Source organism: Simochromis diagramma, unplaced genomic scaffold, assembly GCF_900408965.1.
Source record: "Simochromis diagramma unplaced genomic scaffold, fSimDia1.1 OVJJ01000284.1, whole genome shotgun sequence".
Classification (NCBI taxonomy): Eukaryota; Metazoa; Chordata; class Actinopteri; order Cichliformes; family Cichlidae; genus Simochromis; species Simochromis diagramma.
In genome coordinates this window covers 1,265,023-1,289,277 of record NW_024386871.1, presented here as the reverse complement: position 1 = coordinate 1,289,277, position 24,255 = coordinate 1,265,023, and the positions used below count along the sequence as shown (strand labels likewise).

Below are 24,255 nucleotides of genomic sequence, written 5' to 3'. Positions count from 1 at the left end.
TATTGACCAGGCAATATGTCACCTTCATTAATTCTAGGACATTCTCTTCAGTAAAAAGTACAGCACATAAGCCACAGCATATATATTCTAAAATAGACAGATCTGCTCTGAGTGGAGAGGTCACAGCAGGCCACTGTAACAGAGCCTTCTAAACACTCACACACATGTAGAAGCTGCCCAACTCACTCACATTGGAGCCAGAGACTTAATATGCATTGCTGGCACAGACATACATTGTCAAGACTGAGCAGAATTTTTTTGTGCAAGTTAAATGCGAGGTCGCACATCTCATCTCATACATCCTTATTAGACTGTCTCCATTCATGCTGGCTATATTTAGAAATCTAATTCAACATCTTTGTCATTTAAACCAGGCCAGGATATCCATAAAATGTGACGGCCCTTTAATAAGCAGCACCTGTAATTCTCCTTGAAATTTTAGAAGGGCGTTCTGCATCAGCAGTCCCCACGTGGGCTGCTTCTGTGCAGCTCCCAGTGTGAACTCATGGATATTAATGTATCAATATTGCCCAGTAAGGGTATCGCCACAAAATAGTGAGAGGGCATTTTAAGTTAGCATCAGTGTTTCACATCCGAAATCCAAATTCGAAAAAATCATAAACAAAGCAACAAGACTAATGGTCAGCATCACATACACAACTGTACAAAAAAGGTGCAGAACTAGCTCAATAAACCTGAGTGGGTGAAGTGAAAAGGCAGTTTTTGATCCATAATTGTTACTCAGGGTACCAGTGGATGAACAGCTTTTAATTGTGAATTTGATAAACTGTCAGAATAAACAGATTTTAGTTTAGTAGTAGAAGCTTAATAGTAGAAGAAGAAATTTTAAAAAGGCATAAGAATTAGTAAACCCCCCCCAAAAGAGGTCAGTAAAAGGAAGAAGAGTTATATCAGGAAAAAATTAACATGTGACTCAGGGATACCTTGGGTAATTCCTCAATCTGGTTGGCATCTAGGTAGAGCTCCTCCAGAGTTCTCTCAAAGCTGAAGATTTCCTTGGGGACCTGCTGCAGGCTGCAGTGGGAGTAGTCCAACACTGAGATCACTTCCTCTTCACCACGGAAACAACGGCACGGCACCAGCCGGCCAATCAGCTTCCGTTTAGTGGTCATTTCCAGACACTGCACTGAAATGGTGAGAAAAGGAGAGAACAGACATGATATTAGAGGCCTTTAAGGTTCAGCAGCTCGTGATTTTAACAGGCTTGTTGTACCTGTTTCTTATTAATTATATTATTTTTAATTTGTAGATATTCTATATGTAATTTAAACTGTTTTCTATTTGTTTTATATTTGTAGAACTTTGGCCAACACTGTTGGATGTAAAGTGCGTTACAGGGAGTGCAGAATTATTAGGCAAATGAGTATTTTGTCCACATCATCCTCTTCATGCATGTTGTCTTACTCCAAGCTTTATAGGCTCGAAAGCCTACTACCAATTAAGCATATTAGGTGATGTGCAACTCTGTAATGAGAAGGGGTGTGGTCTAATGACATCAACACCCTATATCAGGTGTGCATAATTATTAGGCAACGTCCTTTCCTTTGGAAAAATGGGTCAAAAGAAGGATGTGACAGGCTCAGAAAAGTCAAAAATAGTGAGATATCTTGCAGAGGGATGCAGCAGTCTCAAAATTGCAAAGCTTCTGAAGCGTGATCATCGAACAATCAAGCGTTTCATTCAAAATAGTCAACAGGGTCGCAAGAAGCGTGTGGAAAAACCAAGGCGCAAAATAACTGCCCATGAACTGAGAAAAGTCAAGCGTGCAGCTGCCAAGATGCCACTTGCCACCAGTTTGGCCATATTTCAGAGCTGCAACATCACTGGAGTGCCCAAAAGCACAAGGTGTGCAATACTCAGAGACGTGGCCAAGGTAAGAAAGGCTGAAAGATGACCACCACTGAACAAGACACACAAGCTGAAACGTCAAGACTGGGCCAAGAAATATCTCAAGACTGGTTTTTCTAAGGTTTTATGGACTGATGAAACGAGAGTGAGTCTTGATGGGCCAGATGGATGGGCCCGTGGCTGGATTGGTAAAGGGCAGAGAGCTCCAGTCCGACTCAGACGCCAGCAAGGTGGAGGTGGAGTACTGGTTTGGGCTGGTATCATCAAAGATGAGCTTGTGGGGCCTTTTCGGGTTGAGGATGGAGTCAAGCTCAACTCCCAGTCCTACTGCCAGTTTCTGGAAGACACCTTCTTCAAGCAGTGGTACAGGAAGAAGTCTGCATCCTTCAAGAAAAACATGATTTTCATGCAGGACAATGCTCCATCACACGCGTCCAAGTACTCCACAGCGTGGCTGGCAAGAAAGGGTATAAAAGAAGAAAAACTAATGACATGGCCACCTTGTTCACCTGATCTGAACCCCATTGAGAACCTGTGGTCCATCATCAAATGTGAGATTTACAAGGAGGGAAAACAGTACACCTCTCTGAACAGTGTCTGGGAGGCTGTGGTTGCTGCTGCACGCAATGTTGATGGTGAACAGATCAAAACACTGACTGAATCCATGGATGGCAGGCTTTTGAGTGTCCTTGCAAAGAAAGGTGGCTATATTGGTCGCTGATTTGTTTTTGTTTTGTTTTTGAATGTCAGAAATGTATATTTGTGAATGTGGAGATGTTATATTGGTGTCACTGGTAAAAATAAATAATTGAAATGGGTATAAATCTGTTTTTTGTTAAGTTGCCTAATAATTATGCACAGTAATAGTCACCTGCACACACAGATATCCCCCTAAAATAGCTAAAACTAAAAACAAACTAAAAACTACTTCCAAAAACATTCAGCTTTGATATTAATGAGTTTTTTGGGTTCATTGAGAACATGGTTGTTGTTCAATAATAAAATTATTCCTCAAAAATACAAGTTGCCTAATAATTCTGCACTCCCTGTATAAATAAAGATGCTATGCTATGCTACCTGATAGAGTTCTTCTGTGTAGAACCTTGTCAGTCTGATAGCATCATTAACAGTATATGGGCAGACTAGCGTACTAAAAGACAGGCTCTGATATAAGAAACTAGTTATACAAAGTGTTTCGATAGTGAAAAAATCATGAGTGGGATTTTCTATAAAACGTGGGAAACAAATTCTAAAAACTATGTGATAAAACAATGTGAGTTGCATTCATTCACAGTGACAGATTTTGCATCTTTTGATGAGTAATGAAATAAATAAATGCACAAAGAAACATTTTCACAAGCCACTTACTGCAAAATTATTCATACTGTGCAGAAGGAAAAATGTGCTCATTTGAATCTCAAGGTGCAAAAAACAATGTGTTAAACACAGTGGAATCAGATATAGGAGCTTTTCATTGTACAAATATCACCTACAAGCCTTGCATAGACTGGAGGACTGTTCATCTTATGCATAGTGAGCCCTCCACAGCCTTGCAGAGGATGAGAAACCAGTGGTGACCAAATGGTTTGCTGAGTCACGTTAGTGTGTCTTGGGATTTTGTAGCAATCATGCATTATTACTGCAATATAATTTTTAATGAATTACTGACTTGTTCTATCTGTAGGCACTCTGTAGTTCCTCATAAATACAGAAGCAAGCTGTCAAAAGTAATCAAGCCTGCTCAGACTTGATCCCACCAAATGGTGGTAATTTATACAGTGTGACACATCAAAGCCCCAATTCATGACAAGAAGAATGACAAAATATGTGACACAAAAATTTGATCACTTCCTGTTTTTTGAGAAAACTACAACTAACAACACTTTGATCCCCACCAATAACCACCTGAGAAAAAGCGAGAACAGTATCAGCAGAAACTACTAAGCTTCAATAGCTTCAGTCAAGTCTGGGGTGACAAGAGTTCCTCGGTCCAAATTCATCATCAAGCTTAGTTAGCTAACAGTAACAAGCATGAAAAGAAACTAGCATTCCTTTGAGGCTGAAACCAAAAACGTTTGATGGACTGTGTAAAAGTCTCATAAATGGTGAGGCAAGTCCATATTGGTGTTTTTTGCTACAGAAAAAACAATGCAAGTGTACCAGATGATAACAGATGCTGCAAATACACATAGCACCCTCATCTGACCATGGAAAGAAGGGAAGATATCGACTGATAAAGAGAGAGGGGTGAGCAACCTTTACTTTCAACAGAGTAATTTTTGCCCTTCTCAACCTTCAAATCAATGCAAAGCCAGTGAAGGGCATTAGACACTAGCTTAGGCTTCAAATGCTGTAGTTCAATTTAATTCAGTTTAATTTATACAGTGACAAATCACAACAACAGTGCTTCATACTGTAAGGTAGACCCTACAGTAATAAATACAGAGAAAACTCCAACAATCATATGACCCCCTAAGGGCAAGCACTTTGGCGACAGTGGGGCGGAAAAACTCCCTTTTAACAGGAAGAAACCTCCAGCAGAACCAGGCTCAGGGAGGGGCGGGGCCATCTGCAGTGACCGATTGGGGTGAGAGAAGGAAGACAGGATAAAGACATGCCGTGGAAGAGAGCCAGAGAATAATAACAACTATGATTCAGTGCAGAGAGGTCTATTAACACATAGTGAGTTAGAAAGGTGACTAAAGAGGAAATACTCAATGCATCATGGGATTCCCCAAGCAGTCTACACCTACTGCAGCATAACTAAGAGAGTTATGCTGCATTAGTTATGCTGGGCTTAAGGGCCTAATCCTAAAGGTAGAGATAAGGTCTGCCAGACACAGGATGTGTGTGGCATGGTTCATGGTTTTTCTATAAAAATACTGGACACTAAACATTATTTTTACTTGTGAAAACATAAACAATATCAGATTTTGTTATCTATTCATAATTTGGTTAGTGGTTTACAACATTAATAATAAGATAAGATAATCTTGATGTCCAAAATTAGTGAGTTGATCCTTTTAAATCTAAACCACAGTTCAAAATCAGCATACAAAGTATTTTAATCTGCACGTACCAAATCTTTCTATTGGCTCGAGCCTCTCTGTGTGGTGTCAAGTTTGAACGTTCTCCTCATCCTGACTCTTAATTGAGTTTGTGTAAATGTGAGTGTGGCTGACTGACAACCCTGTGAGAGACAAAAACAAAGTAGTCTACCAAAAAATATGAACGCAGTGATCTAAAATTGCTGAATGATTATTTGAGCTGTTTTCTTACACTGAATTTGAACGAACTACTGCTGTACTCAGATTTGAGTCCATGGTCAAGTACAGGAATCAGTGCCCACATCCTTTTGAAATAGACCGACTCTGAGCCAGATCAGACATGGACACTGCTAAAGGTTTGCTCTTACAGTAAAATTAAACTAATGTGGGTATTTGGGTGGATTATCCACACTAAGTGTCCCCCGTCCAACCAAACCAAAACTGCAGGTGAAGTCGTATTATAAGTGACTTTAAAGAACGATATCATTTACACTAGCACCACATTTTTGTGAAGTGAGACATATTAACTTCATGTAAACTTTTACATTTTTGCATAGATTAAGGAATGTGGATTTTCCTGCTGTGGATAGGAGAAAAAAACTGCACCAATGTAAAAGGCCATGTGTACGGTGGCCCTGTGAGTTCAAATGCACTGAAACTGCAGCAAATAGAAAAAGGCTGCAAAAACAACAGAAGAACAGAAAAAAATAATGCAGTAAAAGTTCACAAAGAAGAACGAGAGAAGTGTTTTGGGGAGACAAAACAGAAAACGGCTAAAAGCAAACAAATATTTACAATATTATATGAATTATGTGATTAAAACACACATTACCTTGCATCTTTTTCTGAATCCTTTTCAAGTATGTCTCAGTAAATTCTTTTACATGTTTTGGTTTCTGTCACTTCCACAACTTTTCCATCTTACCTAAAAATCCGTCAGTTGTGTTTTGTGAGTTTTGTTTTTTTTCCCCTTCCATTCTGTTTTTTTCAACTTTTATTCAGACCTTTATGTTTTGTTTTTGTTTTGTGTTTTAATTCAACTGTGTTGAACAGCCACTGTACATATTGGATACGTGAAGATTGTTCCAAGGTAGAGAAAAATGTGAAATTATACTTTAGGTCACAGGTGTTGAAGGACCCACATTAGTTTAAAAGCTTCACATGACTGTCAGGCAGATGTAAAACTCACATGGCAGATGGGTATCACAGTGATCCCCCGCCAACCAGCAGTTACCCAGTTCACAGCAGGCTGAGGCTCGGCTCGCTTTGTCTCACACACACACACACACACACACACACACACACACACACACACACACACACACACACGGTCTTTTCAAACAACAAGCCAGAGCCATATAATTAGACCGAATCCTTTGTAATTCTGCGACAACATCGCTCCATTACACAACTCCATTTAAAAAGCTTGTGGCTGAATGGCATAAGTAGGCTAACCATGGTTATTAAAGTCCTTGAGTGAGGACTCATCATTCAGCTTTATCATTGCAAACCCACTCGCTTGCTGCGCTCAATCTATTGACAAATAAAGACATTTTAACGCCAGCCCTTTCAAACGGAACAAAGAGCGAGTTTTCAGTGATTGGACTTCAATTTCCTGCTTGATCTTCAACTGCCATCGAGCACAACAGCAACTGGATGCGATGAGAAGCTGCACAGCGGCATGAAAAGAAAGAGATGAGGAAACTAAAGAGAGAACGTGAAAATAAGAAGGTGTAGAGAGCAGTGAGAGGAACACCAGGAGGCTCAGAGATAAGACCTGCAGCTTTATCTGGCTATAAACACACACATGTCCAGCTGCACAGTGAGACCAGATGAATTTAGACGATAGAGAGAGTAATCTTGAACATTGCGAGTACACTGTGTTATCTGCTCTAGCTTTTTGCAAGCCACTGAAATCAGATAAAAAGGTCGCAGATCCTGCAGGACTGTTTATCTAAAAGGACTGGACCATTAAAATCAATGCATCCTTATCCACAGTCATGCTCAGTGCAGGTGTAATGAGGCCAGCTGACATTTACTGTTTGCCTATTCTACATGTAAACCCGGCAGTCAGTGCTTCTCACGATGCTGTTTGGTGGCGGCTTGTCTTTGTATTACTTTTACCGCAGATACTCGGCCACTTCAGTAGTTACACCTGCCTTAATTATTTGTGAAATAGATTCAATAAGATGCTTGAAACATTCCTCAAAGATCTTTGTCCATGTTGATATGATAGCATGTCATATTTGCTGCAGATTTATCAGCTGCACATGCACAGTGTGAATATGCTGTTACACCCCATCCCAAATGTGCTCTACTGGCTTAAAATAAGGGCCATCGGAGGCCATTTGAGTCTAAACTGAGCTTTGTGACATGGCATGTTAGCTTGCCGGAAGAATCCATTAGAAGTTGGCTACACTGTGGTTGTAAAGAGATGGACATGGTCAGCATCAGCAACAATACTCAGGTAGGTTGTGGTGTTTAAACAAGGCTCAGTTGGCACTAATGGGCCCAAAGTACAACGAAAAAATATCTTCCACACTATTACACCACTATCATCCTGAAATATCGATACAAGGCCAGATGGATCCATGCTTTCCTGCTTTGCAGTTTCTGAAATGTACCGAGAACTTTCCCACATTCAAAGTCACTAAAATTACTTTTCTTCCCCCATTCAACATTTCTGAATGCAAACAGTTGCTGCCATGTGACTGGCTAATTTGTGCTAATTAGGTGTACCTAATAAAGTGGCTGGAGAGTGTAGTTTTAAAGAAAATAGCGTGGATACTATTAAGAAAGTGTAAGAAGTTTTAACCTAATGTTTTCTTATATATTTTTTAAATATATAACTAACTACGTCACTTTGGAGACTTTGAAGAAATTGATGTGTTAATTACACTACTGTGACATAAACTGTATAATCAATATAATCATGATGTACACTGCATATTATGGAATATTAATGCTATATCTCTCCTAGATATGAGAACTGTGAACCATGCTAACATCAGATGTCTACCTTTTATTGAAAGTATTACAGTGCAGTTCTGCGCGGCACTATTCAGTTCAATTCAATTCAGTTTTACATATAGTGCTAAATCACAACAACTGCTTTAAGGTGCTTTATATTGTAAGGTAAAGATCCTATAACAATACAAAGAAAAAAAGAAAACCCAAGCAATAATATGATCCCCTTTGAGCATGCACTTTGGCGACAGTGGGGAGGAAAACCTTCCTTTAAACAGGAAAAAAACCTCTGCAGGAAGCAGGCTCAGGGAGGGGCAGCAACCTGTCATGACTGGTTAGGGTAAGGGGAGGAAAACAGGTCAAAGACATGCTGAAAAGAGCCAGAGATGAATAATAACTACTGATTAAATGCAGAGTGGTGTATAAACATATAGCGAGTGAAAAAGAAACACTGATGGGAAGCCCCAAGCAGCCCAGACCTATTGCAGTGTAACTAAGGGAGGATTCAGGGTCACCTGATCCAACCCTAACTACCAAATAAGCTACCAAAAAGACTCTCTATCAAATATAGTAAAACAAACACATACAGATGTATTGCTTTGCTTTTTTTCATAGCTACACAACTACACTGATGTGATCCGTATTTCCTGATTTCTAAGAAAGGGCCTGACTTGGAAACAATGTGCCCTCTGGTCATCCGCTTTATAATTAAGTTCCCCAATCAAACCACAACCATTTTGGCTGGGACTTAACATTGCTGTCCCAACAGCATTTGCTCAGAAACATTTAATGTTAACAGTATCCGGGCCTGGAGCAAACTACACCACAGGTCAATACATCCTGCTGCTCTTTACAATCTTTATTAGATTCTCTGCAATATAAAGATGCCTAAACAAAGAGGTAACACACTACATGTGTCCACGCTCAGCTTGCTAGAACATCAGCTTGCTAGTGTGGCTGTCTGAGCACAGGCGGCAGAAGTCAGCTGACACACTCCATCGTGGTTACACAGCACTAAGGATCTTCTCAGTGGCTGAGTAAGAAGGCAGGCAGACTGCTTGTTGGGCTTCAAAATACATAATTAGCAAACATGCAAAATCAGTTTCAGTGTCTACAGCATCCTCGAATCATTAAGCCAGATGGCCCAGTATAATGTTCCAGACAAACCAGTAACACTAACCACAGGTGACGTGACCCACAAATCAGAGTTTGTTAAAACTCATTTTCCGTCTATAACGTGCCTTTTTTGACTCTGGAGGTTTGGCTTTAGTTATCGTTATTCATTGTGTGTGTGTGTGTGTGTGTGTGTGTGTGTGTGTGTGTGTGTGTGTGTGTGTGTGTGTGTGTGTGTGATCCATCACACATAAGCAAAAACATTTGTTTTCCTGACTGAGGTGACTTTGAGTAATTACAGAACTCACTAAAAGGAGCACAGAAAAATAACTTTTGTCTTGAAAACATGTGCAAAATATGAGCTCGCCGTCTGCTAAGAAATCTGTTTCTATAAGCTACTGATAGTGCAGCTGCCTGCTCTGCCCTCACGGTTATGGATGTAACAGCTTAATTTACAAAGACAGAGTAGACTAAAAATAACAGCTTTTTGTCAACGGAGCGGAGAGCGAACGAGAGAGAGGAGCTGATGTCGCCCAGGCAAGTATTAACAACAGCAGGGTGACAAATAGCAAATATGGGTGTGGGTGTGTGTCTGTTGAGGGGGGGTGTTTACGTGGGCAACAGTGAGAGCCTTTTGTGGGCAGTCACCTTCATGACACAGACACCTGCACAGACTGATTATCTGCCCGGGAAGTTCATGAGGAAAAGAAGAGGGAGCTGTGCTGCCACTGTTCACAACAGATATCACACCAAAAGACAAATAACAAGGATGAAGACTGCTCTGTATGACCCATATATCAATATAACAGTGCAAAGGACTTGGCCACGTGGCCATTCATGGATGCAGTGAAATATTTTAGTCATCGTTAGGTTTTGTCTTTATTTCTAACACACTGATCACCTCTGCTAGAGTGAATGTAAAGGGGGTGCCGAAGTGTGTCCAGTCCTGCCCAGACATCCAGATAGCATGCAGCACAAAAAAAAAAGAAAAAAAAAAAATACAATTTGGATGGGAGTCAGAATGAGCCAGTACCAATAGGATGAAACAAGGAAGTGAGCGTGGTTGGCTGTGTTGGCTCTTGCTGCTGCTATGGAAACAGCATGACGGAGCAGACTGACTCTGCAGAGACAATGCTTCATGTGCAAGTGCAAGTCCCCCCCCCCCCCCCCCCCACACACACATTTAAATAGCTTTGGTAATCATCATAATAATTATGACATAAAACAGAAAACAAAGATGTAGTGAGAAGTTTTACAAGAACTGCTACTGTAACATACACCCGCCCACACGTGCACACGCACAGACTTAAGCACCTCCACACATGTACACTTTTACACACCAGCAGCGGGTGAAAAAGAAGAAGACTGTGATGAAGAAGTATTAACGCCACACTGCACGCTGTTAAAAATACTCGAGAGAGAGCCAAAAATCCAACTCAGGAGAAAGTAAAAATGCAGCAGTATTGGTAAAAACGTGCAGACTTCATTATGTGAAAAGGTCCTTACAGTTTATCAAGGGCTATAGTTAGTGCTGGATCAGATGACCTTGTATCCTCCCTTAGTTATGCTGGTATAAGCCTAGGCTGCTGAGGGCTTCCCATGATGCACTGAGTGTTTCTTTTCTTCATTCACCTCTTTATACTCTCTGTGTGTTTAATACTCTGCTCTGCATTTAATTATTAGTTGTTATTAATCTCTGGCTCTCTTCCACAGTGTGTCTTTTGTCCTTCCTCCCTCCCTTCACCGTCAATGCCCACACTGAAATGATCAGGTGTTTGTTAATAAAAAAAAGACATAATTGTTTTTCTGCTAAATATACTGTACTGACTGACCAGGATTTTCCATCCATAATTTTTTTTTTTCATCCCTGACGGCACGAGCACGTTCCAAGATGACAGATGACAGAATTCACTGGCTCAGGGATCACCAGAGACCTGACCTTAGATCCACTGAGAATCTTCTGGATGTGCTGCAGAAGACTTTAGCAGTCTGACTGCCCCAGCATGGTTACAAGATCTTGTTGAAAAAATATTTAAATACACTTTGTATCTCGAATATCTCGAAACAATTCCTCAGTGAGTGTATAGTGCCTATAAAACTAAAGGCAGTCCCAGAAAATATTAGAGTGTGGGACTTTTTGTTTTTTGGCTGTGCAGTGTACATATACAGTAAGCACTGGGAACACACCAAGCAATGTAAGAAATATTTCTTCACATACCTTTTTCACAGAGTCACAAAAACTACTTTTGACGCCCCTTTATTGTCTACTAATAAGTCAAAACAAACCATCTTTAACGTTGGTCCCAACTACACATATTTAACTGAATTGCAGGACACTTTGCTGAAATGTCACACAAAACTGTCTGAGCTGGTAAAAATATTTCCTTTTAAAATTATATAGCTTCATAAAATGTTCAAGCAAACTCTGCTTTAGCTCGGCAGACCCCCAGAGTTAAGTTTTTACCACAGCTAGCGAGCGATCGGCAGTTCTCCTGAATTTCCCCTCGAGCGGTCGCTTTCCTCCTCCCTCTGCTCTTCATTCAAGCTTGTGTGTTTGTGAATATCTGTGCATGTCCTCCAGCAGCTCAAGAGGGTGAATTCCCCTAGGGGTGCCATGACAGCCATCGCTTCACGTGCAGCCTCACTGTCGCCACGGTAACCGCTGCCATAGAGACCGTCTCCCAGGAGCTGGGTGTATTTTTACTCGTTCTCCTGCTCTCTCTGTCTCTCTCTGTGTCATAAAACAGAACATGCTGCACTCGGTGGGCGAGCGCTCCACATTCTGCGACGCTTAATGTAGACTCAGATATGTCAGACACTTTTATAGCACCTGAATAAGAGCCCGAGAACAGCTCCATGCCACCGCTTCGTGTTTCCTTTTCTGTTTCTCGCAAAAGGCGGGAGAGCTGCGCTCTGTGGATATCGCCCCAGGGTTTCTGCACTCGCTCACAACAGTTGCACGCTATCGCGGACGAGCACATGTGAAACACACACACACACACTTACAAATCAGTGACACAAACAGTCATGCATGCTGACTCATTTACTTGTGTCAGTGACGGTGAGAGGACACGGAAGATCCTGTTTCACATCCCAGTGCTCCACATTGTCAAGCAAATCCCTGAGTGTGTGTGTGTGTGTGCATGTGGGAGGCAGTTAGTTATCTATCGGCCAAGAACAGCTTGTTCTGCCACTTTCTGTGTTTTGTTGCTTTTTTTTTTTTTTACATTTACTAAACATTAAATAAGCACTTTGGGCAGTTACCTGTACTACCACCACATGAAAATACTCACACACACACACGTAGATTTCAATTGTGCTTGAGTCTCTGATCATCAGAGAACATCATTTTAAGATGTTCTGTTAGAAAAGTCCTATAGAAATGTGCTGTCATCCCACATACGTACACTGGAATAGTGAAAAGTTATATAAGTCTGAGGCACAGGTTTATCATTGGAGGACTGATTTTGATAGTAGATATTAAGCTTTTTAGACAAATCCACAGTCTGGGATAACAAGGCATCTGGCTGCAAAAAAGGCTTGAAAGACAGTCGTCATAAAAAAGTGAGTCTGAACGATGCGTCATCACTGAGTGGATTTTGCCTCCGCTTGCTTTTGTGGAACTTTGGTGCACAATCAAACCGTTCACCCTTCAGCGTGGCCGGACAACCAGCACTGAATGAGGCATTAACCAGTAGGAGGAGGAGGCTACCCGTATCAGCTGCTGCTTGACTGTCAGACTGTCCTGTGCTGCTCCACAACCTTTAACATTTCAACACACAAATAAACTTTGCAGTGATGACAAACGCCCCGATCCTCTGATATTTTCTTACATATTAAAATGTGGGGAATCTCACTCGTGATGTCGTCTGTTGCACAATGTCTTCTCATCATATCAGACCCCCCCAAACAATTTGTTTGGTTATTTACTGCATAAGTTCATGTGGGAAAAATATAATGAAAAAATGTAAAGAGACTGACTGATAAGTACCGGTTGAATATTCTAAATAGCAAGCCAGCAAAGTATGGAAGAATAATCTGATGGAAAAAAAAAAAAAAACAGAAATAAACTGGGGTATTGTCTCTGTTGGCAATAATCACAAATCATAAGTATCACAGAAAATATATCAAATTAGAAACAATTTCTTGTCGTCTGCTACTTCAAAAGTTAAGATCTGGTTAAGCTTCGGTAGCTTGACTTAACCAGATATCCCGCACAACGTTCAGGGCTGCTTTCAAAGTCAATGTTAAAGACCTTAAAAGGCATTAAAGACAGCGGATAGGCTGATCCATGATGTGTATCTGAGCAATTAAAAAAAATTTGTTATCTTGTTTTGGAATAGTAAAACCGGATGACTGATATAGAAAAAATGAAGGACTTTATTGCTCTTTTTTGGCATCACAGGTCAAAGCTGTTTGTCTAAAGTTATAAAGTCATACCTGTCAGGAATAAAATGATTAAGTAAAGCTGTTTTTTGTGATTATTATATACACATTGTCTTTGCGCTCATTAAGAGTTGGCACTCTGTGTAATTAGGGTCAAAAGGATCAGTTCAGTGCTATGATTGAATTGAATTATTGAGGCTGACATGTTGAGCTGCAGAGGGATTTTGCAAACATGCTTACACATCATAACTAGTTAAAGTCAGGGTGATATTTTTCTGGGCCAAGAGAGTCTGAACAGATTGTCCCGGACTTAGATAATAAGTAGAAAACAACAGGCTAAGAATTGCTAGCTGATTTTAATGCAGCAAGGTTAGGCTAGGGAGGTGTCTTTTTCCAGTAAAGGAGCAGATGCAGACGAGGTCAGACGGGAGACAGAAGGACCGCCATGTCATTTCCCATGATAATTCTTGTTTTTGTTGTGGTATAAAACTATATTGCCAGCTTATTGTGCCATCCTTTTTGTGAAGCAGACCGCTGGTTCACATTGAGGTCCAGCGCGCTGTAACTTGTAATTTCAACTGCTGAAATGAATTCAGTGTTTTAAATGGTAGTCATTATCCTGTACTTCCTTAAAGAAAGAAAATGCAAATCTTTAACATTTTATTTGATTTTAGATGATGCATAATAGCTCACATGAGAGGCGAGAAGCAGGTGAAGGAGATGAGACAGGAGCTCTTTTAAATTAGACCCTAAGTCTCGAGTATTGCCGTTCGTTTGTGTGTTTCTTCGTTTTTTTGACATTCTGAATGTGTGACATCCTGGTTTTTATGTTAATGGCAAAATCAACATACAGGACTGATGTAGGATTTTTAAGACAGATGCTGATATTCTGATATAATTCCCAATTTTAGTCTTTTTTCTTTAGATACAAAAACTCAAAAAGATTTCCCTAAAATTTGTTACATTTGTTTATTTATTTGTTTACACACTGCCCACTGTGTTTGTCCTTCCAAACAGGTGCATTGCCAACAAGGAAACTGAGAGTGCCCTCTTGTGGACGAATTATGCAACATCAACACACCCGCCATCTCTTCTTTACAGTTTTAAGATTTATTTACTGGCTATTATAAATTTGAAAAAATATCAGTCTGCTAATACACTGATCAGTGGCTAAAAGGTCAGAATTACCTCTGGTTACCTCTGGAAGTTTTATAATGCTCATAAGAATTAAAGTCTCACTTAATTTAGTGAGACGTTAATTAATTAATTTAATTATGAATTCATCTTTCATAAGCGTAGACAAAACAGTGGTAATATTTATTGAAGATCACTAATAACAGGGTTTACTGAATAGTTAGTAGCTTTTTTTGGAGATCACATTTAATTTAATTGTCTATTTTAGTTAGGCGCAGTGTGAAGGTTTTGTAAATTTCTGAAGTTGTGTGGGTTAGTTTTATTCCCGCCTCATATTTCCCTACCTTTAGGTTGATTTAAGTGAAAAAACAGATACAAATAAAATATTTTACCTCACTTTTCCCCCAAACCATCCCCAGTTCTCACCGTTTCATTCCATCCCGTCGCTCCCATCCCTAAAAAGCCTTGCTGTCAGGGAAACATTTATCTGTGCTCTAACAAATGGTTTGCATTTTTCTGAAGAGGACAAAGCCTCGAGGAATCACAACACGGTCTTGATGAATCACAGTCTGGGCGTTTTCACACTCTCAGCCAGTCCAATCTGCCTGCCACTGTGGCTCCAGGTGGCACGTCTGTAAAACCCAACGACCCTTGCATCACTCACACTAAAAATAACAATCAGCTGACACAACAAAGCCGAGAACAGCTGACAATTCACCTGCACCCGAAATGTGACAATCAATTATGCTCAGATGCATGAATGAACAAATATACAAACGCGCCAAATGAGTCAAAGCGCTGTTACCGAAACCACAGAGTGACCTGAAAAAGATGTTTATGACTCTCACTGAGTACACAGAAAAACTTTAGGACGTGACTGCCTTCAGTGACAAGTACCCACAAATGACAGACTGAAAGTTAGACAGACAAACAGTGGGATTTATAAATAGTTTGCAATAAAGACAGATAAACAAGCAGCCAGACAGAAAAGGGCTGCGTGACAGGCAGTCAGGGAGAATCATGCTGTCAGATATGAATGTATCCGAGCTACTGCAGGGATTCTATCATGTACACTGTTTTCATATGGCGGCTAATAGATCTTTTTATTAATTAGCTGCTCAACAGGAATGCTTGGCAATTTTAAAAAGTCAGCCAAGAATAGCACATGACTCTGTTAGTTTGGGGCAATATATGCGACGCATCCTGCCTGCAGCAAACCCTGGTGGCAACTATTGACATTTTATCGACAGCGTCGGCGTCGAAGAGAAGTGTGCTCGTGTTTCCACAGCCTTTTCTCTCATAAATTTGCTTCTGCAAGATTCCAAATAAATAAATACATAAATAAAATAAAGGGAAGTCTTTAATTTTTTTAAATCTGTACCTCAAAGTGTTGATGATCATGACTTCTCAAGAAGACTAAAGAAGTTTATTATCATTCCTTATGGTGTTACCCAGCCTGAAACGAAATACTGTTCCTCACCAGCCTCTACAGTGCAATAAGCAATACAGTTTAAAAAGAATAAGTTTAAAAAAGAGCAGCAAAAAAAGGCATAAATAGCATAAAATTCTAATGACCCTTTTTCAAATGAAACCTTTAATTTATCAAGATCTGATGTGTCATTTAAGGTATCCTTCATTTTTGAGCTATATAAAAAAAGCGCTCAAATTGGTAGGCTTAAGCACATGAAATACCTCATAACGAGTTTCATTATCATCTGTGGCTCACAAGGTAGAGACGGTTGCCAAGTAATCAAAGGGTCAGTGGGTTGATACTAAGCTCCCCGGTCCATATGCCAAAGTGTGGCCGTGGGCAACTGAAAGTAGGACTGAGCGATCAAACTATTAAAATCATTATTGTGAAACACATTTCTTCAATAGAAATATGGCTTCTGTGAACTTTATATTTCTATTAAGAGTTCATTGACAGACAACATGAAAGGCCAAATGATAATGACAATAGCACTACTAACTATGATATTTTTATTGATATTGACTGATATAAAAAAATTACAGTGATAGACTTTTTTTTTTATCACCAAACCCTAGAAAGAGCTTAAAGGGGATGTGAGTGGTTTGTCAAAGGTAAATGTGGTTTGTTGTAAAACAGGCTTTGAGCACTAATTTACTGAAGGAAAATGATATTTAAGTACCAGTCTAGTTCTCATTAATATGGATAATATCTGGACATAAAAGTCATGAACCCGTTTACTGGGCATTCTAGAAAAACTGAGAAAAACTATGAACACTACTTCAAAAGCTGTCAGTCTTTTATAGCTCAAAACTGACAGGAAACTACAGCAAGATTTAAACTGACGTTGGTGTACAGTAATAGACAATCTGAAGAATAACTTTATCCATAGTCCTGTCCACAATTCTCATCCACAACAGTTACCACCATGGCTGCAAGGCTTTACAGAGGGAAGACCGGATGTTGCCAATGCTAGCTCAATAAAATGAAATACATTGGGAATACTATGAACAAGAGAGCTCATCTTATGCACCAAAATCCTGAAATAGTGTTAGCCGAGCAAGCTTACATTACATTTATTCAACCGAAAAACCATCCGACATTGGACACACTTGGTATCAAAAAGCTAACTCAGAGCATGCTAATGGATCAGTCAAATGATAAAAAGTAGGACATCTGTGCTGGCTGCCTGTTAATTGCCTTGACTTGCCTTGAAGCGACTGTTGTTGTGATTTGGCGCTATATAAATGAAATTGAATTGAATTGAATTGAACTTCTGTCATTCTGCACCAGATTGCAATGTGCTGTGACTGATTGGTTGCAATCGCCTTCCGAACAACTTGTGATTGGAAGGCGATTGCACAGATCGCCTGAAAGGAGGCAACCTTTCTGCAAACAGTTGCAGTCTGACTTAACTGCAATCACTCTCACAGAAGGTTTTAAGAAGATTTTATTAATGAGTGCAGACAGATTGTTGCCAGCACTCTGCCATCAGTATGAATGAGTCTGTCAATGAGCACAATCCGAGGAAACTGGTTGCTAGCTGGTTGCTTTCTGGTAATATTCCTATAGAAAAGGCTTCAGAGCCCAAAAGTAACAGATATGAGATTTTCACCGATTTACTTAATAGATGACAATCCACAACATTTCTCTGAGACAGGGAGATTCCATCATTTTTCACTATTCAACATAATAAAGATGATCAGCTTACTAGTTGTAGGTGCTTATTAGTTACAAGAAAATGTCTAAAGATCCAAAGTCAGACTTGAAAACAGCTTGTTGGAAAGTGCAAAGTGATATCCTGATCAACAGAGAGACAGCTGGCTGTTCTCAAACATTACCAGACCAACTTATTTGGTTTTTCATTTCAAGGCTTCGCTCGTCCAACTGTTCTTCAGTAGCCTATATGTGAAGCTCACAGAGGAAAGGCTTCACATGAGCCTCTCCTCTCCTTCTGTCATCTCTCACTATCTCTCCCTCTTTTCCAGGCCACTCTTTTCTTTTTTTTTTTCCATCTCTTTTCTTCCAGAGTTGTGCTCAGTGGCCCAGTTCTTTCTGCCTGAGATGCCCCAGCGCATCTCCTCGCTCTATCTTCCTTTTTTTCCCCTTTCATTCTCTCGGTGTCTCAGCGCTTTTCCTCAATCTGTCTCCAGGTTTAACTTTTTCTCTTTCTCCTCCTCCATCGCATCCTCTATCAAGAGACAAGCAGGGGAGCCATCTTAAAACCCAGGCACAGCACTTTTTGTTTCTTCTATACAGGAGCAGCTCGATCTAAAACCATTTTTGAATTCCAGAAGGCAATTTAATGGGAAGGCAAACTTATCATCCTGTGTTTGAGCAGTAAAAAACCTCCTCCTGTCTTCATTAGGAAAAGAGGAAACCATCTGTGCTATTTTTCAAAATTAAAGTTTGTCTTTTCACATAAACCCAATGCAGAACTTCACCACAGCACAAGCCAGTTTGTGCTGAATATGATCACATTTTCCCAAAGATTTTGGATTTGTTTTGTATTTCACAATGACCTGTTTAGCATGTAAAAGCTACACTCTTAACACATTAAAAGCACTGAGGTTACTTTGACTGTGTACAGTCTTAAATAAAGACTTTGCAGCTCATTATGGCTGACCTACATATGTTCTGTTAACAGGACAAGTAAAAAAAAACAACGATTAAAACCTCTAAATAAAAGCACAAATATTTTTTATTTTAAACTATAAACTTAGAAGACTACCCATTTAGTCTTTTTTTTACTGACCGGCCAGGAACAGAATCACCTGTTCTCGGCCCGGACCACTGAGCGATCGACTTTCCACACGTGTGATTGTAAGGCAGTCCATTTTAGCTTGTGCAACTCGAGCAGAGTGGGAAATAGTCGTGCACACACTTCAATCCACACACACTGTTAGCATGGAACTTGCTCATTCTGAGTGAAGACACAAAGTTCACCAAGGTTAACCGTGGGGGCACCAACACGAAAACGTTTGTGACAATAATCCAGCGCTCAGAGCAAACCACAAGCCAGCAGCCTCAGTATGAGCAAAGGACCAAAGTGTCCTGTTATTTTAAGTTATAAACACAGTGGAAAATGATGCAAGTACCTGACAGTTGCTTAAATATAAATCTGATGCCTTTACTCATGTTTAGTAAATTCATATATGTCAGGTAAGGGTGGGTGTGCACCAACTCATTTTCACTTAGTTATGGTTACCACTTTCCAGCAGCGCTTTATTTTCAGTGAGAGTAAATCCTGTGACTTAGTGCAGTTTGGGAGAAGAATTGTAAAGTTTAATCATTTCTTTCAGTGTCTTTAATTGAAGAAGTAATGATTTTTGTTTGTATGTGCTGTCAGTTATAGTTTTGGGAAAGAAAAATGGAATTGGCAGGTTAGACTTACAACCCCACCCCCCCTCAGAAATCAGCCAATAAAGCTGAAATCTCTTGTAAGAGATGCTTCTTTTACCACTAATTAACTTCAACACACAAAGCCCTGATGACCCATTAGCCATTGGGTTTTGGGCGTCAGAGGGTTTAACAAGTCAAAGCTGGTCAGCACTAGATCACAAATGGAGCCTGCATCTCTCTTTGTTACTTTGTTACTTCACATGTGATGGTCACTAGTTTGACCTTCTGCTTTTTTCTAACTGTGATAAATGGTTAAAGCACAAACTGACAAAAATAGCTGCTCTCACTCAACTCGTTTCAAATGTTCCTCGATCTTACATCATGTGGAAAAAAAGGATATGAAACATACACCACATACTTCTGGAGCGTGTGTGTATCTTTAGGATTGATAAGAAAAGTTAAACAAAATTATGAACTGTTGATTTACTGTATACATTTTGGACTTCTGGGCTGAAAACATGGACTCAGACTGCCAGTAAGAGTCTGTGTGTGTGTGTGTCTCCGTGTTATTTAGTTATTTATTAGAGGTCACCTTGCCATGCTGGTGTCCCAGCAACTCGTCCAATGCTCAGAGCCAGAAAGACAAAGAGACACACACACGCACACGCACGCACACACACACACACACACAGGCATACGGATGTCTATGATAACAGCGCCATGTCTTCAAAACTGTTGACCTAGAAGCTCGGAGCTATTCATAGATCATAGAACAGAGTGACACTTGTTACTCAAAGTTTCAGGGTAATTTGATTCTGCAGACTAAATAGGAACGCAAAATGCACCAGTTCAAGTAGAGTACAATCTGATCCAGTGATTTATTACGGGGGTTTACTTTTTTACGTTTCGGAGTACATAGTTTGACTTTTTCAGACCTCTAAAATATTCAGACAATCTGAGAAGGTCTATAAAACAGCAACTTTGCAAACGTGTGCAAACTGGAACACAGTGCTGGCATGTCATCGTGTAAAAGGCGGTTACGGCATGTTACGACAACCAGCTGAACGCGTACACGTGTAGAGACTCAGAGAAAGAATCACCCACTTTAAACTCATATCTATAACCACTTGGGAAATAGAAGTCTAATATTCACTCTTCTTTTTGTTTGCCCTCTGGTCTCCACCAATGCCTAACAGAGTTATCTGACTGTTAAGCAGGTAACACGCACCACTTTATCGACCTGCTCAGTAGCACGCCGTGGGTTTATCAGAATCATTTTCTTTCTAATGCAGCTGCCTGGTGAGAATGGTAATGATGCTGAAAAGTAGTTGAGAGTGAACCAGAACAATAGAGTCACTGGCCCTAAAAATAAAGCAGTGAGCTGAGAGATGCTCAATAAAAAATTCCAACTATTCAACAGTGTTATTTTTCCTCGATTACATTGCTGAGCCCCATTGTGTGACGTGGTTTCCACTTTTGTCTCCCTGCTATGTGATGAATACAGATCCAACAGTCCCGACTGCAAGAGAACAGTTCACCTTCACCTGAAAAAGTCTCCATGAACACACTGTGAGACCTGCTGCTATCTGGAATAACCTCTCCATCTTTCTGTCATCCCTCCCTCTTTCTCGCTCTCTCTCACTCTGGCCGGGAGTCAATCTCTCTTTTTTACTGCCAGCTGATAGCTGTGCATGACTGTCTGGATCTCTATTCATGCGTTCACTCCATCTATCACCTGCTGCTGCCTCTGTCACTCCTCTATCCTCCCCTCATCTTGTTTTCCTCTCCTCTCTAGATGAAAAAGAAAGATTAGACGCCGCGGCTTTTTTATCTGCGCGTTGGTATCTTCCAGCTTACACGCTCTTTCAGCAGCGAGATCTGCTTTACTATTTTCCTCAAGGTCACACTAATGCTGATGCACACTGTGACCTGCAGGGTTCAAACCTATGAGCGTCTCTTTCCCCCGAACCCTGCCCGCATTTGCAGGGTTTGCTCATCCTGCATGACAGCTTCCATTTGCATAAACACCCTTTAGTAAGTTTTATCCCTAAAGCTTTCCTTAACAGTCCATGGAAATTGCACATTGAGCTGTTGCTATGGTAACTGGGGACTCAATTGCCCAAAATTACCATAAAACACTAATTACAAAAACCATGGCTAAGAGCACCATTTTGACAAGCTTTATGCAACACTGCTGAGCTAGTCCCTCAGGTGGGGAAAATAAACTGGGAAAGGAAGTTATTTCAGTATGTTTGACATGTTCTAATTCTTTGAACGCGCTGCATCTGAGTGTAGGTGCGAAGTATGTCAGGTAAAAAGCTGTTGAGTGCTTCTAAGACTGTGGAAAATATAGAAACACCCACGGTAACGCCACCCAACTAGAGTAATCAAACTCTGCTGGCCACTGGAAACAATCCAGACTTAGGGCACTGGCACATTGACTCTACATCCGTCTTATATTCAGTTTGTGTATCTGACAAATCTTTGCCACCACTTGATTCATTTCAACCAATCTCTCTTCTACGGGTGTAAAAGATTTATGCAATCCAATTTTATGCATACCTTAGTTTATGTAGTCAATATCAGCATGCTTTGGAGACATTCACAACTACTGAAATTGGAAAACATCCCATTGAATTTGTTTCACAAACTATTTACACGTTTAATCTGCCAAAAATACATCAAGGAAAACATTTCAGTGCTGCTTAAACTTCCTCGGAGACGACTAAAACAACACAAACAGCATAAAATGACAAATCCAAACCTCTTTTATAATAACTCTGGTTCTGAATTTGCTGGTAAAGACACACAGACAGAAAGTGAAACAAAACACGGCCAAAATGTACCAATCAAAAAAGCACATCGATATATTCTGGAGCATTGTATTGTTGCATTTGATGAATGGAAACAGTGACACGTTTCCTGGAGTGATCACCACAAACGCGCAGGTTCAGATAACTGTATTCTTCAATTGTGTGCGACCGGTGAATGTTTAATTTAAATAAAGCATTATAAAGTAGAAGTATAGAAATTACCATACAGCTTTCCTAGTATATTTTATGCTGCCAGCTCCCTCAACATTTGCCAGTTATTGTACATAACAGTTAGCTTATGTCAAGGTGATATGGGATGTTGGCATACGCCCCCTTAAAAAAGTTCATATAAGGTTTAAATTACACACTACAAATACACTCAACAACACTTCTGTTCAACTGCACGTTTCTGCAAATATCTAACCACTCGATCACAAGACGACCTGCTGTTCAAACTGAGCATCAGAATAGGAAAGAAAGGTGATTTCAGTGCCTTTGAACGTGGCAGGGTTGTTCGTGGAGAAGACTGGCTGGTCTGAGTATTTCAGAAATTGTTTATTTGCTGGGAATTTTCCCACACAAGGATCTCTAAGATTTGTTGGGAATGATGTGAAAAAGTGAAAATATCCAGTGGGTAAAAACGCCTTGTTGGCGATACAAGTCTGAGAGAAAAGGGCAGCCTGACAGGAAGTCAGCAACATATCTGAACACAAAACAAAAAAGTGGGCCAGAACGATCCAGAACAGCACTCTGGCACCTTCACTCAATGATTCATTAAATCTGATAGGCAGGTTAATGCATGTTACTACTGAATGAGTTCATTTTTCATGTGCTGCAACCTGGTATTGCCTCCAGAGACGGCATGCTTAAAAATAAGGAAAAATAATGCGACTTCCCAAAGCCTGCTTCCAGCTCCAAACACATCTTTTTTTCCTTCTCATTTCCTTCTCGCTACGCAGATTAATGTTTTTTAAGCACCAGACAATTTTCAAATGCAGCTTTTCAAACAACTCACAAATATCATCAAACACACAAACTTTTTCTGTGCAGTTTGTCCCTGTATTACATAGTAACAAAAACCCTCAATGCGAAACACTGAGAGGTGGTGAAAGCTGTAAGACAAAGAGGGCAGGAGCAGAAGAAATTTGACAAATTTTGATTTTATATGTAATGTCCTGATTCATTTTAGTTTTCAAATGTGCTGCTGGATTACGTTTTTTGTGAAACATCTAGCAAAACAAACGGAAGTGCACTACTTTTGTGTCTCTTAAACATAGCATGAATGTACCAGGCAGTTTAGTGCAGGCTACACTGCAAGGGTTTGTAGTATTGAGATAAAGTTTGCAGTGATGAACTAAGCTGGACTGGTTACATCTAGGTCGCATCAAGGGTAGCGGACATCAATTTATATTTGAGGTGCTGATTCGATTACCTCTCTAAATTCTACTGTTTATACCCTTAGAAATCATACATACAGCTGGTCAAACATCTGCTTATATTATGTTCACTTGGGTAAATCCACAAAGAGAAGTGATATCACAGTAGTAGTAGTATTGATGCTCACAAAAGAAATTATTCTGTGACTTATTTCTAAGGATTCATGCTCAAGGATCAAGGATTCAGTGCACGGATCTTCTCATGACTACTTCCAGCAGGGTAACATGCCATGTCACAAACCTGAAATCATCTCAAAAGTTTACGCTTACGGTATTCAAAAGGACATGCAGCTAACTATGTCCATGTCAATATGAACTGAAAATCTCTGAGGAAAGTTTCAGGCACCTTCTTCAATCTACACCTCAAAGAATTAAGGCCGTCCTCAAGGCAAAAGAGAGTCTAACCCAGTAATAACAACCTGTACCTAATAAAGTGTCTGACTGAGGGTATGTAGTGCTTTAGCACAGCCTGTTGCACAGCAGAATAAATGCAGACACCTTCTCTGTCTGGAAAGAAAGAGACAAGAGGAGAACAGTGAGAGCGGGAAACAAGCTCTGTGAGAACACGCTGATGTTAAGCCCACGAGTCACGACACAAAGTTGCTGCAGAAAACGCTTTAACGCGGTGCCGCTGCTGTGGCGATGTGGGCATCACAAGGCAAATTCAGGCCAGACAGTCA

At 40.2% G+C, this 24,255-nt stretch overlaps 1 protein-coding gene across 5 annotated transcripts in view; it reads right to left on the bottom strand.

The window, feature by feature from the left end:
* lrrc7 (leucine rich repeat containing 7) overlaps window positions 1–24,255 on the bottom strand; it is a 137,720-nt gene that overhangs the window by 48,046 nt on the left and 65,419 nt on the right. For 3 of the 5 annotated variants that reach the window (XM_040031525.1, XM_040031522.1, XM_040031526.1), the window contains exons 1-2: window positions 11,461–24,255; window positions 945–1,147 (exon numbers count right to left, since the gene is read on the bottom strand). The exon at window positions 11,461–24,255 is cut by the window's right edge. In XM_040031525.1, coding sequence (XP_039887459.1) covers window positions 945–1,147; window positions 11,461–11,536 — 279 coding nt within the window. In that variant the 5' untranslated portion in view covers window positions 11,537–24,255. The remainder of the gene's footprint in view (window positions 1–944; window positions 1,148–11,460) is intronic. The other 2 variants (XM_040031524.1, XM_040031523.1) reach the window with 1 other exon arrangement.